We start from the raw sequence: 14,628 nt of genomic DNA on the forward strand, positions 1-14,628 counted from the left end.
ACAGTAAAAGCATACAGAAATTAGGAACAAGCAAAATGACCATAAAAAATAGTGCCACCTCACTGCTAATGGACTAACTTCTTACTACTCTATAAAGCTTGTGAGTCGCAGCAATTTTTCAGTTGCTCCTCAATACAAGACTAGCAAAGTAGCAGTTTAAAAAAACACCCAAACCCTCATCCAAAACCCTGTCATACCTTTGTGTGTGGGGTAAGGAGCGTGTCCCTTTCTTCAGGGCCTTGCTTGGTTAACCATGTGCACGCAATATGTCTGGTCAGGCAAACAGACAGATGCAGCAGTGCTGCTGACACCGGTGGGCTGCGTTCCCACCTGCTCTTCAGCAACTGTGGCAGCAGCAACAGCTGAAATGTAGGGGCCGATTTGGACCTATTGTATATATCATTTGCCATCTTGCATGAACTATTTCTTTATATATGTTAAATGAACCTTCTAGTGGGCATTACCATCCCTACTTTTTATACAGGTGAGTACGCAGGCACAAATCAAATCTCTTTGTGAAATAAAAACCGTGATTATATTCCAAGTAACTTTTCAAGCCGTATCTCACAGATCCGTATCTGCCCAAACCAAGGTCTCAACAAGATACCAACCTTAGAAATGTCAGCTATTTATCAGGAAGCAGTACTTTCCCAGGATGAGGATAAAGACAGAATCTGGCCCACAACAAAACGTGCTAAACTTCAGATTTGCAAAATGGATTAATTTTTGTATCTTGTTTCTAATTGTCTTGTTTTTTATTTTATTCCTTCTGTGGTATGAGTCATACTCTTGGGTTACACCAGTGTAAACCCTAGAGAGCAGGTCTGACTTCAGTAGCATTGCTATAAGTTTACTCTGAGATTACATTTAGGACTCTGGTTCTATGCAGTGGCTGGATAGACAGGTATGTATTTTAATTTTAGAGCCTTAGTTGTCCTTATGCCTCTACAAATCTGTGCCTTATGCTGGAACCATTCTCGGTAGCTTAGTAACAGCCACCTCTTTGTATTTTTAAACACATTTTGGAGATCATCTGATGGTCTTTACCTTAGAATTTTCATTTGGCTTTGCCTTTTTATCAGGACTGCAATACACCGTATTGAAATAATTTTGCTGCCAACCTTTTAAGTTCAGATATGTTGAGAAAGCATCAAATTACAGTTATTGCTATCGATCTTAGGCTATTTTATTTCTATATATAGTGTGCAAAGTCTTATTGTGGCTTGCTGGATGATGAGAAAGGTAATAAAAAAATATGCTTTACAATAGGAAAGTAATCCTCTGCATTCACACATCAGCCTAATAAATCAGAGAAGCAATTGGCAGAAGAGTTATGAATAGGAAAAAAATCCATGGTACATACAGTAGAACATTATATTACTTGAAAAAGTTGCAAATATGTTTATTGCCCATTTAAAATGTGGGAACACCGTATTAGTTCATGTCAAATGACGCTGTCTTTCAGTGTGGATTACCTTTCCTTCCCTAACATCTAATTTTTGTCAAATACAAAAGGTAAAGCTTTTACTAATGTTTTAATACAACCCTGTCATTTTGTCCTCAGACCAGTAAAGAGATACTCAGGACACAGTGCGATGTTCTTCCTGCATCTGCTGCATGCCACAGGAAGTAGCAAGAAGGCATTCCTCTTGCACAAATAATTCTATTTTTTTTCTCTCCTCCTAACTGCATGAAGCATTATCACCAGATGTTCACATCCGAATTTTCTGGCTAAATGAATTTATTGCCTGAAAGCCTCTTCTACGCAGTTACCCACTCACAGGCAAGCTCTGCCTGCCCAGAGCTGAAAAAGAAACCTTTAGCCAGTATTCTCATTTCCTGCGAGGTACGCTGTAGGAGCAAGTGCTAAACCCCGATAAACAGGAGGTCTAGACAGGCTTTGTTCAAGACCTCACTCACTCCGTTCAGCCCACAAGAAGACCAGTGCCAGGCCCCTAAATTGCAGCAGAACAGAGGTCAAACTCTGTGTCCCAAAGGTGTTTGCAGACACTGCTGACAGTTTGCAGCAAGAGGATAGTCCAGGCAACAACAGCAAAGCTGCAATTATCCATATGAAGCACGGACAGTAGTTAGTAATGTAAAAAAAAAATATTTTGGCTTGTTTTGGCTCTAATTCATTGTTGCTGACTACTTATTAGTATCACAGAAAAATATATCTTAAAGAGGAACTTCTGCAAAGAGCAGGCAAAACTTTTTCCATCTGGCTATTCCCTGGAGAGGGAGTAACTGGGCAGTGGGGAATGGATGGACATCAAATCAGTGTAAAGCGGTGTTTGGGGTAAAAATGCCATCACACATTCCCAATACTAAGCCCACTATTCTGTAAAATAATCATGTTTTCAGTCACTTGTAAATTAATTCTGTTCAGTCTCTTTGCAAGATGAGGCACCCAGAATGAAAGTAAAGAGGGACAGCCCTTACACATGTTTTCAACCTGAAACTGCATGGGTGTTGATATTGATGGCTTGTTGCCATCTTATCACCCTAGAGAAGAACAAAAGAAAATAATCAAAGCAGAATAAAATTATAATCCCTGTTTTACAGTAGAGCCCATAGTCATGGAGGGCTAAAAATGGACCCAGGGCTTGAAACTTAGTCAAGTGATTTTAGTATAAACCAATTTTATTTCAGGTATATTCAGGTATCCAGCTTTTACTTAATCTGTTCATGAATTATGATATCTTCACATATTTACCCCATCTTTCTCTTCTCTCTCTGGCTATAATGAAACATAAAAATGTAAATTTTTTTGTGTTGCTGCGTAAGAGTGGATTTTAGCTATAGGTGTGCTAGAGAAAGCTAAAATAAAAGATACACAAAATTAATCAAATGAACTGTTCTTGTCATGGTTTGATTTTGTAATTATTATCATTTCCACAGCTGATCAAGTCTCATTTAATAATTATAGGTCAGTTATTCTATACTTTGCAGTTATAGATATCACTTCTCATGTAAGATATATAGAGTACAACACAAATACTGCAACGATGTAGCCTGTGTTGGTTGAAAAACATTCTTGAAGTACCTCCAGTTCAAAAGTTCTTTGCAAAAATAACATTACAAGTTAAATAACCTTTGAGAAGGAATGAAAAATCGGCATTCATCATGCTAAAGAATAAAAATCTTGAACGTAATGGGAAAGAAGTAATCATAAAGCTATTTGCAGACTTTGTCTTACTGTGAAGAGTAAGACTCTGTGGTGCTCTTGACAGTCGTGCATGAAGTTACAACTAACTTTCAGTGTAAAATCATACTCTTGCATGACAAGATACAAGGAATGGAATGTCTTCTCTGAAAAAGTATTCTCCAATGCAAACTAAGACAAGTTACGAAAGAAAAATCAAAGGGTCACTTCCAAAATTATTTTGAGAATGAAATAAATTAAAAAAAAAAAGAAGAAAGCATTTTGTATATGAATAAGTGACAGTAAAAACCCCCAACATATACTGCAAAACAACACACTATTTGTTGTTTGACTTCTTATAAAACAGACTAGACGCCTGTGAGAACCTGAAAGATAAGTCCTGTAAAATCATCATTAATGAGGCTCTATAAAAATTAAACCCATAAATTCTTACATAAAGACTTGTTTTTGGGTATGTCACTGGGTCCTGCTTCACTTCATTAAAATAATTTCTACCAGTAAAAACTACACAGAAAGAGTAGGGAAAGGGACTGTTTAACATCTACTTGTAAAGGCAATGGGGTGGCAGGGTGATGCCCGGGGTGATGGGGCGATAAACTGAACCTTCCTGCGTGCAGTAATCTAAACATAGGTAAGCAAATGTATGAACATCTAGGGGCTCATTTTGGGAATCAGGTGCAATCATCATTAAAGTTATAAATTCCTTGTGAAACCATTCAGGCAAACATTTCTCAAAATGTGAGCTTTTCCCCATACAGATGTTTAGCCTAAGAAAACTATAGTTATCAACATACTAATAAAATGTTTATAACTGAACAGGGAAGTATACTTAGAAAGTATGTAGTTGCTGTTTGCATTAAAATGCACTCAGCAAATATTTTAGAGTCTCTGCAATTTTTACATTACTTCTCAGTATCGCCTATGAGATACTTCTTTCATTCAAATTAAATACCATGACTATATCATGCTGCATACAGAGATTAAAGGAGTTTACATAAAGCCTTTAATGGAAAACTAACAGTATAATCACTGGACAAGCCAAATGCCAGGCTTTAACTGAAGAGTTTTCAGAGGAAAAAGAGAGAAGAGGAAGGCTATGGGAAGGTGAATGCAAAATTATGATTCTTCTTCAAACACATAGGAAAAGAAGGATACTCTTGTTTTCTCTGGGACCCCTTATGAAAACAGGGGAACCTTGCATAACACTGAAGAAACAAAATCAAGATATTCTTCAAGGAAGATGAGAGCACCTTCAATCACCTTCTGGATCCTTCAAATGTTATAAACCAAAGAATTCTGTCAGTATTAGCCAGCAGGTCTAAAACAATATGGACTGTTTCTCCACCACCCCATACTAAGTGTAAGTATTCCCTGGGAGAAAGCCATGCTAGAAACAGGTACGCATGAACCCTTGACCATCATGCACGTGCCAGTACAACGGATGACATCAGAGTTACTACAACACTATAATGAAGGTAAACAAGAGGTTAATATAGTCTATGCCTGCTGCCTAACAGGTGAAAGAGTGGTGGTACTGTGTTGAAAAGGTTATGGGCACACTTTGAAGAACTCAGAGAAGACGATGCAGAAACACCTTAAGTTTAATGACAAAATGAATGTGAATGATGGTTCCGAGCAAGTTGGGAAAATGTTTTCAGTGTGCAATCAGTCAGTTTTTAGAACTCCTTAGAACTCCAGCAATAATGCCTGGACTGATACTTCTGAAGGGAGTGTATATATATATATATATATATATATAGGAATGCTCTCCAAGATAAAGAGGAAACTGTCCGATGCACCAGTGTTTATTAAGGATGCCAGGGAAAGCTTCAGGCAGGACAGTTCAGGTTGCTGTTCTTTTGTTTAGCATCTTTGCATGATTTTCCTGCAAGGAGAACCTAAGTGTTGTGGCTTTGATGGTAAAAATTAATTTCCTAGATTGCAGCAAGGAGTCACTGGTGCAGAAAACCCCAAGTGACCTGTTGTACCTTTGCAGCTGATGGCAGGCTGCCATCTTCCACGAGCACAAAATGGTGTTGGCGTGTGAAACTGCACAACTCAACCCTTTTATATAGTGACCTCATACAATGGAGTAAGATGTCATTACAGGAAGAAAAATTGCTTTGGCAGAATGAATCCTGTGTTTAATAGAATGTGCTCTTTTAAAGAAATGTTCTCTGCTGAGTATTTTGAAACACTTCTCTTTTCCTATATCCCCTGTCTGTTCCTCCTTGGCATCCAGGACCGGCTGCTCTGGCTCTGCTGACAATCTCACCATTGTTAGTGTAAGAGCCCTCTCCCAAGGAGAAAATGCCATCTGAAAGGGCCTTCTTGTGCTCTTCTGCCTGATCAACTCTTCATTTGCCTTCAAATACCAGATCAAAACTTCTTCCCCCCTTTCCTTTTGCCTTTTAGTTGCATTCTTCACTGTCATCAATGAAAGAATAATTTATATTATGAATTGCTAATGTATTCTGAGATTCTGAATTACAGAATTATTATGCCTAACTGTAATGGGCTGCCTGGCAATTTTTACCTTTAGCCTTCTGCCTCCCGGTGTCCCCTTTCAGATATATGAGATTTTCAGTGAGGATTGGTCACTGCTCAACAGGAGTCAAAAAATCTAACTATCAAACATTAGCAAAGATAATCCAATTTCTCCAACTCCATTCCAATGTCTGCTGTACCACCTACGCACCAAGCACAGGGACTAAAGGTAGAGAATGAGAAGCACTACTAACAGCAGATGTAGTGCATGCCTTGCAGTCAACAATACTTCAGGGGACTCAGAAGTAGCACTTGCAGAAAACTTTCAGGTAAGAGCAGTAGTTACAATTATACTTTTAAATAAAGACTAGCACTGAACAGCTTTTAGCAGCATACAAGCGGCAGTCAGTGTTTATCTCATTTACCTGTCACTGTACTGGTATGTTCAGGAGTGGAAAGAGCAAAAGAAAAATTCTATCAGAAATATAAAAGCTAACACAGTCCAGAAGGTTTTTTTTTTTGTGAAAAAGTAAATGACTTGTGATGTTTTAGTACCTGGCCTGGGACATCTTCACATAAACAGTTACTAACTTTGAAGGTCCTTTAAGTTAGAGAAGGGCATTTGCAGATCTCATTGCTACATAAAAGACTGCACAGGGCATTTATGCTCATGTAGCAATAAAGGTACATTTTGAGAGAAATTATCAAATTCAGAAGTGTGCATGTGATCAACACACGTTTCAGAAATAACACCTATCATAAAGAACACAGTCATGAAGGGAAAAAGATCTCTTGTTTCCCTAGCCATACTTCAAACGTTTTTGACTGCGCTTCTGTTGTCTTCTGTAGAGTATTTCCACTTTATTTTCTTGGGGGGAGCACAGGAAGCAAGGGGTAGCATTCCACACTTCAGCCACAGACATTTAAAGCATTTTAGAAGAGAAAAATGTAATGGTAAAACCATAAAAGGTGTTAGGAAAATCAGAAGTGTATGTTCATAGCTGCTATTTTCTATTTCTGTCTAAATTTTAGCTGACACTGTTCTATGCAAACCTTTGTCCTGCCAAGCAGATGAGGATAAATTTATTCAAATCCCACTAAACTCTTATGAAAGTAGGACAAGTTTACCGCTATACAACAACAAAACTGGAAGACTGAAAGCATGGTCAGGTTCAGAGGACAGATAATTCATCAACTTTTTGGTAGGCAATACAGCGCAAATAATGCTTAAAAGAATCAAAACATTATTTCAGGACAACTACTTCCAGAAGCTCTTGATAAAACAGCCATTAAATGCAGTGTGACAATTTGATGCTCACTAATGATAAAGGTAAATGAACATTATTTTTTTTCCTGTCAGGCAACTCCAGAGTTGAAACTTTAACAACTGCATTACTTTTCAAATTCAATGCAACCAGTAAATTAAATTGTTGCATAATATTATTACCTCTGTATGTGTGTGTAAGTTCAAGTGCATGTTGTACATAAACACTTAACCAATTATCTAGTGAATTCAATCTGCTTTTTCCTCTGTGACTGACTGTTGTACGAAATTCCAGCATTTTTCTTAACTTGCACATTCCTATGTTTGTCTTCCTCCATGGTTGTAAAGACCACTAAGTTTTCTTTCTTTAGGCCAAATCATTTGCTATGTTGAAGCTAAGTATCTGGTAAAAGAGGAATCTTCTGTGCTTCAAAAGAATTGGAATTTTTCAGCTTTGTAATCTCAAACTTACACCTGGATGTGTCCTGGTGCTTCTTTTGCCTACACCTTGTGTCCAAGCTGGAGTGTTTCCCTGCAAGTGAATGAAGCAGGACTATTGTGCTACTTTCCATGAAGAAGGAATTGGATATTAAATGTGGTCATTCTCAGATAGAGGAGAACCTGGCCACAGCACACAACTGCAACACAAATACTTTGCAGAAGAGTGAATTTTGGTATCAGTTCTTATTATTTAGGTGTTAGTTCGATTCATAATTCACACACATCCTTAACAGTCACCATGTGAGTTGTCCCAGGCAGGTTTAACAGCACCACTCAAGTTCCTCTGGCTAGGCTCAACCCTAGGAGGAATGTCAGATATCTGCTGCAATATCCCCTTATCAAAAGGATTTTGAACTCCTCACACAAAAGGTTCCTCAAGAAATTCTTACTCAGTGGAAAGCTCAAGCAGACCCTAAGCACACTATCGAGCCCTCTGGGTGGATACTGATTCTAACGAACACAGAAACTGTTTAAGTGCTCTGCTGAATCATGGCCTAAACACAACAGGACTTACTAAATATTATAGATTCATAGATAGATAGATAGATACAGAAAGAGATAAAACAGTTTGCTAATGTTGGATGCTTTAGTCTAAAAAGCTCCACAAAGCATTAGAAAAATGAACAATACATACCATTTTTTGCCTTTAGAAAAATCCACAGTACCAGAAGTTTGAAAGATGTTTGAAAGCAAATTCTCAGGTGGACTGTTTAAAAAAAATGTATTTTGGCTTGTTTCCAAACACAGTTTATGTATTATGGAGTGAGGAATATATCAAAGCCCTGAATAATAACACCTGAAGGGGAGAAATCCTCATGTTATCTGTTATCTTTTTTCAGAGAAGCTCAGAGCTGCCTAGTGCTTTACTGTTTTATACAGCTTCATCCTTCCAGCTTGTGAGTCTGAAGCTTACAAAGGCTGGTATCATACTGGGATGGGTTACATCAACAACAATCAGTCTTCTTTTCCCTAAATGGTTAGCAACGAAAATCAAACCATATTCTTCCCTCAAATGTGATAGCTACCTAAGGGCTCTCAATCTATGGCTAACAGGAGGCAGCACAGATTGTGCAACGAATAAATTGCTCTAATAATTTAACTGACTTTCTCAAAGATAAATCAATTCCTTTACTGAAAAACTAATTTGTGAATAAGGATGAGAAAAGAGTATGGGGAAAGCGTGCAGTTAAAATTTTCAGCGATACCTGTAACAGAGTTCTCTTTTCCAGTGCATGAACATTCTTCATTTTAACACTTCTGTAAGGATTTATTTTATTATTATTATTTCTAAGATGTTTGAGGTGATGTATTCAACTAGTGCAGTTCTGCCAGTGCCAGCAGACCAGATACTTATTTACTCACTGGGGGATTTCTTCTGCATGAAAAAGCCTAGAAGGGAAAGCTACAGCCAGATAGACCCATGAGAGGTATGTGCTGAGGGTGAAGAAAATGAAGCACTAGCAAGTGAGCATCACTGCACAGTTCTGACAAATAAGCAATAGCAGATCTTGATCTCAGTTTACCTTTACACGCCAGGCTAAAAGATGCCAGTACAGGCACAGATTTATGTACACACCACATGTCCCTGATTAGCAGTATCTCTGAGAGGGCCAGGGGAGGCAGCTGGGGCTGGTGACTGCTTCACGCATTCAGATTTAATTGACTCCTGTGTGTTTGTCAGATCCTTCAGAGCTGCCTTCCTTCTGTTTCAACTTGTGCCAAAAGCTGAACTGGTCCCATTAACCACAGGGATCAAGCAAGCAAGAAGTACCGATCAGCTACAGGTACAGAACAGTCTATAGTGCTGTCTGAATTACATTTTAGATACAATCTGCACTGTATTTCAAGATCACAGACCAATGATCATAGTTCAAGCTGAAAACCCGGTGAAATTAAACTCTATTCACACAATTATACATTAAAGCAGGCTTTGATTCAGAATCTGTTTGCTTAATTTTCATATTCTGAGATTGCACTTAGCATCCAAACGTCACTCTTTGAAAATCCTATGGAAATGCTCATACATTTCAGTGAGATTAAGACTATGCCGCTATCTGTTTACTGAAGTACTGATACAGTGTTTAAATGGTATCCAATCAATAAAAATTCAAAACCAAACAAAAAATGAGTGATAATGTTATTTTATGCATTTTTTAAATTTCTCCAATGATAACAAATTACTTAAGTGAAAGCTTGAATAAAATGGATCCAGACATACACATGTGACTTCTCTTGTAACTCTTTTTCAAGTACATATTAGCAATTGGTGTTGATAAATGGTAGACAGCATCAGTGCTGAGAAAGGGTTTGTAAATCTTACCTCCGCTTTTATTTTATTGTCTCCAAAACAGAGGTGTTGTAAGTAGGCTGCAGCATTGGACTGTACTGAGGGAAACTGATGCTGTAACATCTGTATAACTTCTGGAAGCTCTGGATCTCGCCATCCAAACTCTCTGTGTGAAAATAAGAAAGATTCATCAAAAATTCTGCTGTTAGTGGATAAATGTGGCAACAGTTGGGTCAAAAAAGATGACAGACATGTCCGAGTAAAATCTTGATTCTTTCCCCCCATTATTTTCACTGCAAACATCAAATAAAATAAAAAGCTATTTTTCATTTTAAACTGTACTTCTCTGAAAAAAAAGAAAATAAAAGGTTATATCAACTGTAATTAGAGTACATAACTTTATGGAACTAGGTCTCTAACCGCTAAAGCTTCTTAAATTAAAACGGTTGTATGAAATCTTACTATAAGAAAGAAAATACATGCTCATATCATTATATTTTCCTATTAAAATATGGAGGTTAGAAGCAAAACCACAAATGGTTTGCTATGAAATGCTGGTTTGTCAGAAAGTCCTTTCTACTTACTGCAAGTTTGGTATAAATTGCTATCTTATTTAGAAAGTAATGGCTTATTTTGTCTTTTTGTTTACTTTTTTCCAGATAAGGTCTATGCTCAATGTAAAACTGTTACACAGTTCAGGCTCTGTTTGAGCAGGGGGTTGGACCAGGTGATCTCCAGAGGTCCCTTCCAACCTCAGCCCTTCTGTGATTTTGTAATGTTACAATTATACAGTAAACACTTATATGTCAGGTTGCTTTTAAATATTCATTCACACTACTCAATCTAAAGCAGCTAGGCAAATACAAAACCTCAAACTTTGTACTTTTCTTTAATCCTACAAAGCATGAAACACTATTAGCATCAAATGAAACAACTGAATACAAGTGTGTTGAACAACTCCCAGCAGGTATTCTACAGCTTCCAGAACTGAACCTAAAATCAATCTGTCACTTCAGGTAATTTTTTCCCTTTTGTGTTTAAGGGTAAAATCATTCATGAAAATGGCTTTGGACTTTGTGTCTCAAGCACCAGAGTTGCACACAGCCACTCTGCATGAGATATTTAATTCTCACATGCCTTTTCACTAAGAGCTATTTTTTTGTGCCATATAAATATTTTTCTCATTTTCCCTCTAATGCTACATGTACAAGGTAAGAAAGTCAAATTAGGGGAAAGAGGCGACTTCTGAAAAAGTCTATAGGTTCTCTGTTGCCGTTCACCTGGGAGTTCATCACCAAAAAAAACCCCACAAGAGCTGTGGTAGAGTCCAGCTGTAATATTTGAAAAAATATTCCTGATCATTAGTTTCCATCTCAGATTACAGGGATTCTGCTGCACTGAGGCTGAGCATACATCACTGGGGGAATTCACAGTAGCTCTTCAGTCTGTCTCAAGTAAAATCAGGCATCTCACACTTTAAGTACAATAGTTCTCCCAAGACATTTCGTTGAAACAACTCTCATCTGACAATAATAGTGAATTACTACAGAACAGAGGTACTGTCTGTTCTCTTCTCATATGAGATGTTTACCAGATTGAGAGTTGTCATTACAGTTGTATTTTTATGAAGATCAGAACATAAACAGGAGATATAAAAAAAAAATACACTCAGAATTTAATCTATTTCTCTTCTGACAAAACAGATGTTAACTCATGAATATTACATTTCACATTAAGTGTTTAATACAAAGAAACCAGGAAGATGCAATAATAAACTATATATGGACTATTCCACTGAACCTTTAGATGATACAGACTATTGGGAAGCTTCTACAAGAGACCTTTTGCATATGTTTAGAAAGATCTTAACATTGAATTGATATTTTGAAAGGTCAGACAACATTGTAAGGGGTATCAGGGAAGACTAGAAACTTCAGCAGCTGAAGATGGCTAACACCACATTTTCTGTGTGTATCAGCTTACTATGACACTGTTAAAAGAAGTGATTCTTTGGTTAAGCACTTATTTCTATTTAAAAATGGGTAGTACAAACCCAGAAGCAAATCATAAATTGACACAGGAGATAGAAACAATGTTATTTGACATGTTAGCTTCCTCTTATATTTGATTTCTTACTGTTAACCATGGTAACACTTGTTACAGGTTCTTCGAACATATTAGATCTGCCTCTCATATACATGGCTCTCAGCCACTCAAAGACATCTTCCAGAAAATTTTTAAAGATAAAATATGAAAACCCCAAACCCACCAACCTTATTGAGGAAAAATTAATTAGCCTACCTCCACTTCTAATTTATTCTTATTTTCAATCCTAGGTGCCAAGTGGAGGTGTTGGTATTTTGGAGAGGTTACAAAATACCAGAAGAAAACAGCTTGTATGACAAGACAATGAGGGGGAACATCTGAATGAGTTGTTTTATACTGAATAACTATACTTCAAAGTGTTGGCACTTCTACCACCAAATTCGCTGCCAAAGGAAATTTCCTCCTTCATAATATATGTATGGCTTGAACAGAAAACAAACAACCCAAAAGCCTATTATGTGCAATAGTATGCCATGGACCATGACGACCAGCTCAGGTTCTTCTTCCTCTTGCCCCAGAATGCAGGCCAGAAGAAGTAGTGAAGGGGTAAAAAGAAAAGGTCCCTTCATCAAAGGTATGGTTAATTGTTCTGATGAACCTGCAGTCTTGACATGGTATTTACACATGAAAAAAAGGCTGTGCCTACTTTTCCCCTCTGATCTCCCAAAAGAAAAGTCAGCAAATAAGTGAGTACGAATACCTGTTGGAAATGGCTGTGTGTACTTTGGACTTTCAGTAGAAAATTGATTCAGAAAAGAAACCCTTAGCACCATATACTGAGTTGATGTCACCAGTTTTAGGAGAGATAATGAACAAAGCAGGAAAAAAAAAAAGTTTAAAAATCTACTTCCAGTATGCACTGTCATTTCAAGCAGATGGTCTCTAAAATGATTATATTTTTAGTAGTTTCTAAATCAAATAGGGTAGCTATATAAAACAAACAAAAACTTCTGTCAACAGTTAAGGCTGCTTGAATAACTGTGATAATTTTAGTAGCCTTCATGACAAGAAGGACCAGTTTCCAGGGGTTTAAATTTTTCATTTATTTTATACAAGTCTCTTCTAGGTGGAAAAAAATAAGTGAGCTAGAGAAAAGAGAGGATTTTATTTGTTTTTAAAGAACTGCAAGCTTGCCACTCTATTAACATTTACTTGAAAAAAATATTTTTTTTAAAATTGGTTTAAATATGAAAAGTTAGGAAGGCTGCTTAACAAAGTCAACTGGCAAAGGTCTTGAGAAGAAAAAAAAAAATCCTGAAGACAATGGTACAAAACTGTCTGGAACATTTTGCATAGATGTGGGGGAACTTTCAGGCCATGGCTCCAGGCATACCTGTATGACAAAAAATACATACTAAAATAGAGAGCCAAACAAAAAGTATGAGAAAAAACCACGAGTATGGATAGAGAATATGTTGCAGAAGTCAAGAGCTGGAATAAACTGGGTTGTACCCTGGAAAGGTAATTGAAATCAGATAGCAAAGTATCTTTTACTGCCTACCAGCAAAAAGCAGTAGTAGGGTCCGTACTTGATGAAGACATGGGTCAGATTAAAGGAAGAGAGAGGGATGATGGAAACCCAATCTACCTCCATTTCTGTGAAACTTCTGATATTGTGCTCCATGGAAATTAGGTAAACTGTCAACATACGAGGGTCCAACCCCTAGTGAAATTATAAAGTAGAATTGAGCAAAATTTGAAACTGTAGTGAATAACCTAAACAAATATAGCTAAGCCTGTGTTCTTTATTAACATCCCCCATGCTTACAAGATGCAAGCGAGGCAATATCCACACAGATGGTGAAACAAGCCGGAAGGCTGGAGTAAATCTGAGGAGGTGTGTGGCATGCAATTTTTGAGAATGCTAACAATGTATCTGTGTAGTTGATCCAAAAATGAAGAGTAAGCTAGCATCTGTACATGCAGTATCTTCTGCTATTGTCTAAGTTTCCCTTGGAGTACCGACACTAAGCTGTTCAGGTCAGCTAAAGGCTGCTGGTGGTGGTGTGGGTTTTTCCACAAGACAATCACAGCTGTGCAAGAACACAGCTCTGGCTGGAAAGCATCATTTGCTGTGCACTTCAAGTATTTTGGCACGTTGTGAAAGTGCACTATTTCTAGGAAGCACTCTCATCTGAGGAGACTGACCAAAGCATGCCAAGGCTTTCCACCTTCTTTCTTTGATGGTGCTCTAGGAATGTAGGTTTGATCTCATTTTGAAACCTGCAGATGGTCTTAGGTTGAAGTGGTGACTAAGGCAGATGTTCCATGGATTATAGCAGGCTACTGAGTTATATGTAAGTTGGCAATATGCATGCCTAGACTATCACAATAAGCTACATTTTATCTGTGAGCAACTTAAAAGAATCAACAAGGAGCCAGACATGAGACACAAATCTGAAGTGGAGCAGCAAAAGCAGTAACACCAAGAAATCCACGCTGACTGGAGTACAGCAAATATGGCAACTCCTACTCCTGTCTCGTATCATGTACATCTCAGAAAGTAAAGGACATACAGACTTAAAAGCGATTGTTAATAACACAACTGAGTGCAGTGGCTATGAGGCTTAAAAGTGCTGCTGGATACAGTGTACTGCATCTAAATATTTGCTTGAATTATGACTGAATTTTCTTCTGCTACTGCAAATACTGATGACATACAGAAAAAAAAATCCAAAGTTCCTCTATATCTGCACTGATTTTAAAAAGGCTACAGAGTAAGTTTTGAAAGCACAGGTCTCCAGTTGGTGACTAAGCATGACCACTTCTACAGAGCATTGGAGAAGCAGGTGTGATGGCTTTGGTCTACTCTCCATC

General features: G+C 37.6%; 1 protein-coding gene across 10 annotated transcripts in view; it reads right to left on the reverse strand.

Moving 5' to 3' along the window:
* CTNND2 (catenin delta 2) overlaps positions 1 to 14,628 on the reverse strand; it is a 680,231-nt gene that overhangs the window by 165,745 nt on the left and 499,858 nt on the right. For all 10 annotated transcript variants that reach the window (XM_080382082.1, XM_080382078.1, XM_080382083.1 and 7 more), the window contains one exon: positions 9,739 to 9,871. In XM_080382082.1, the coding sequence (XP_080238208.1) occupies positions 9,739 to 9,871 (133 nt within the window). The remainder of the gene's footprint in view (positions 1 to 9,738; positions 9,872 to 14,628) is intronic.

The sequence above is a fragment of the Falco punctatus genome (genome assembly GCF_963210335.1).
Source record: "Falco punctatus genome assembly, chromosome: 3".
NCBI lineage: Eukaryota > Metazoa > Chordata > Aves > Falconiformes > Falconidae > Falco > Falco punctatus.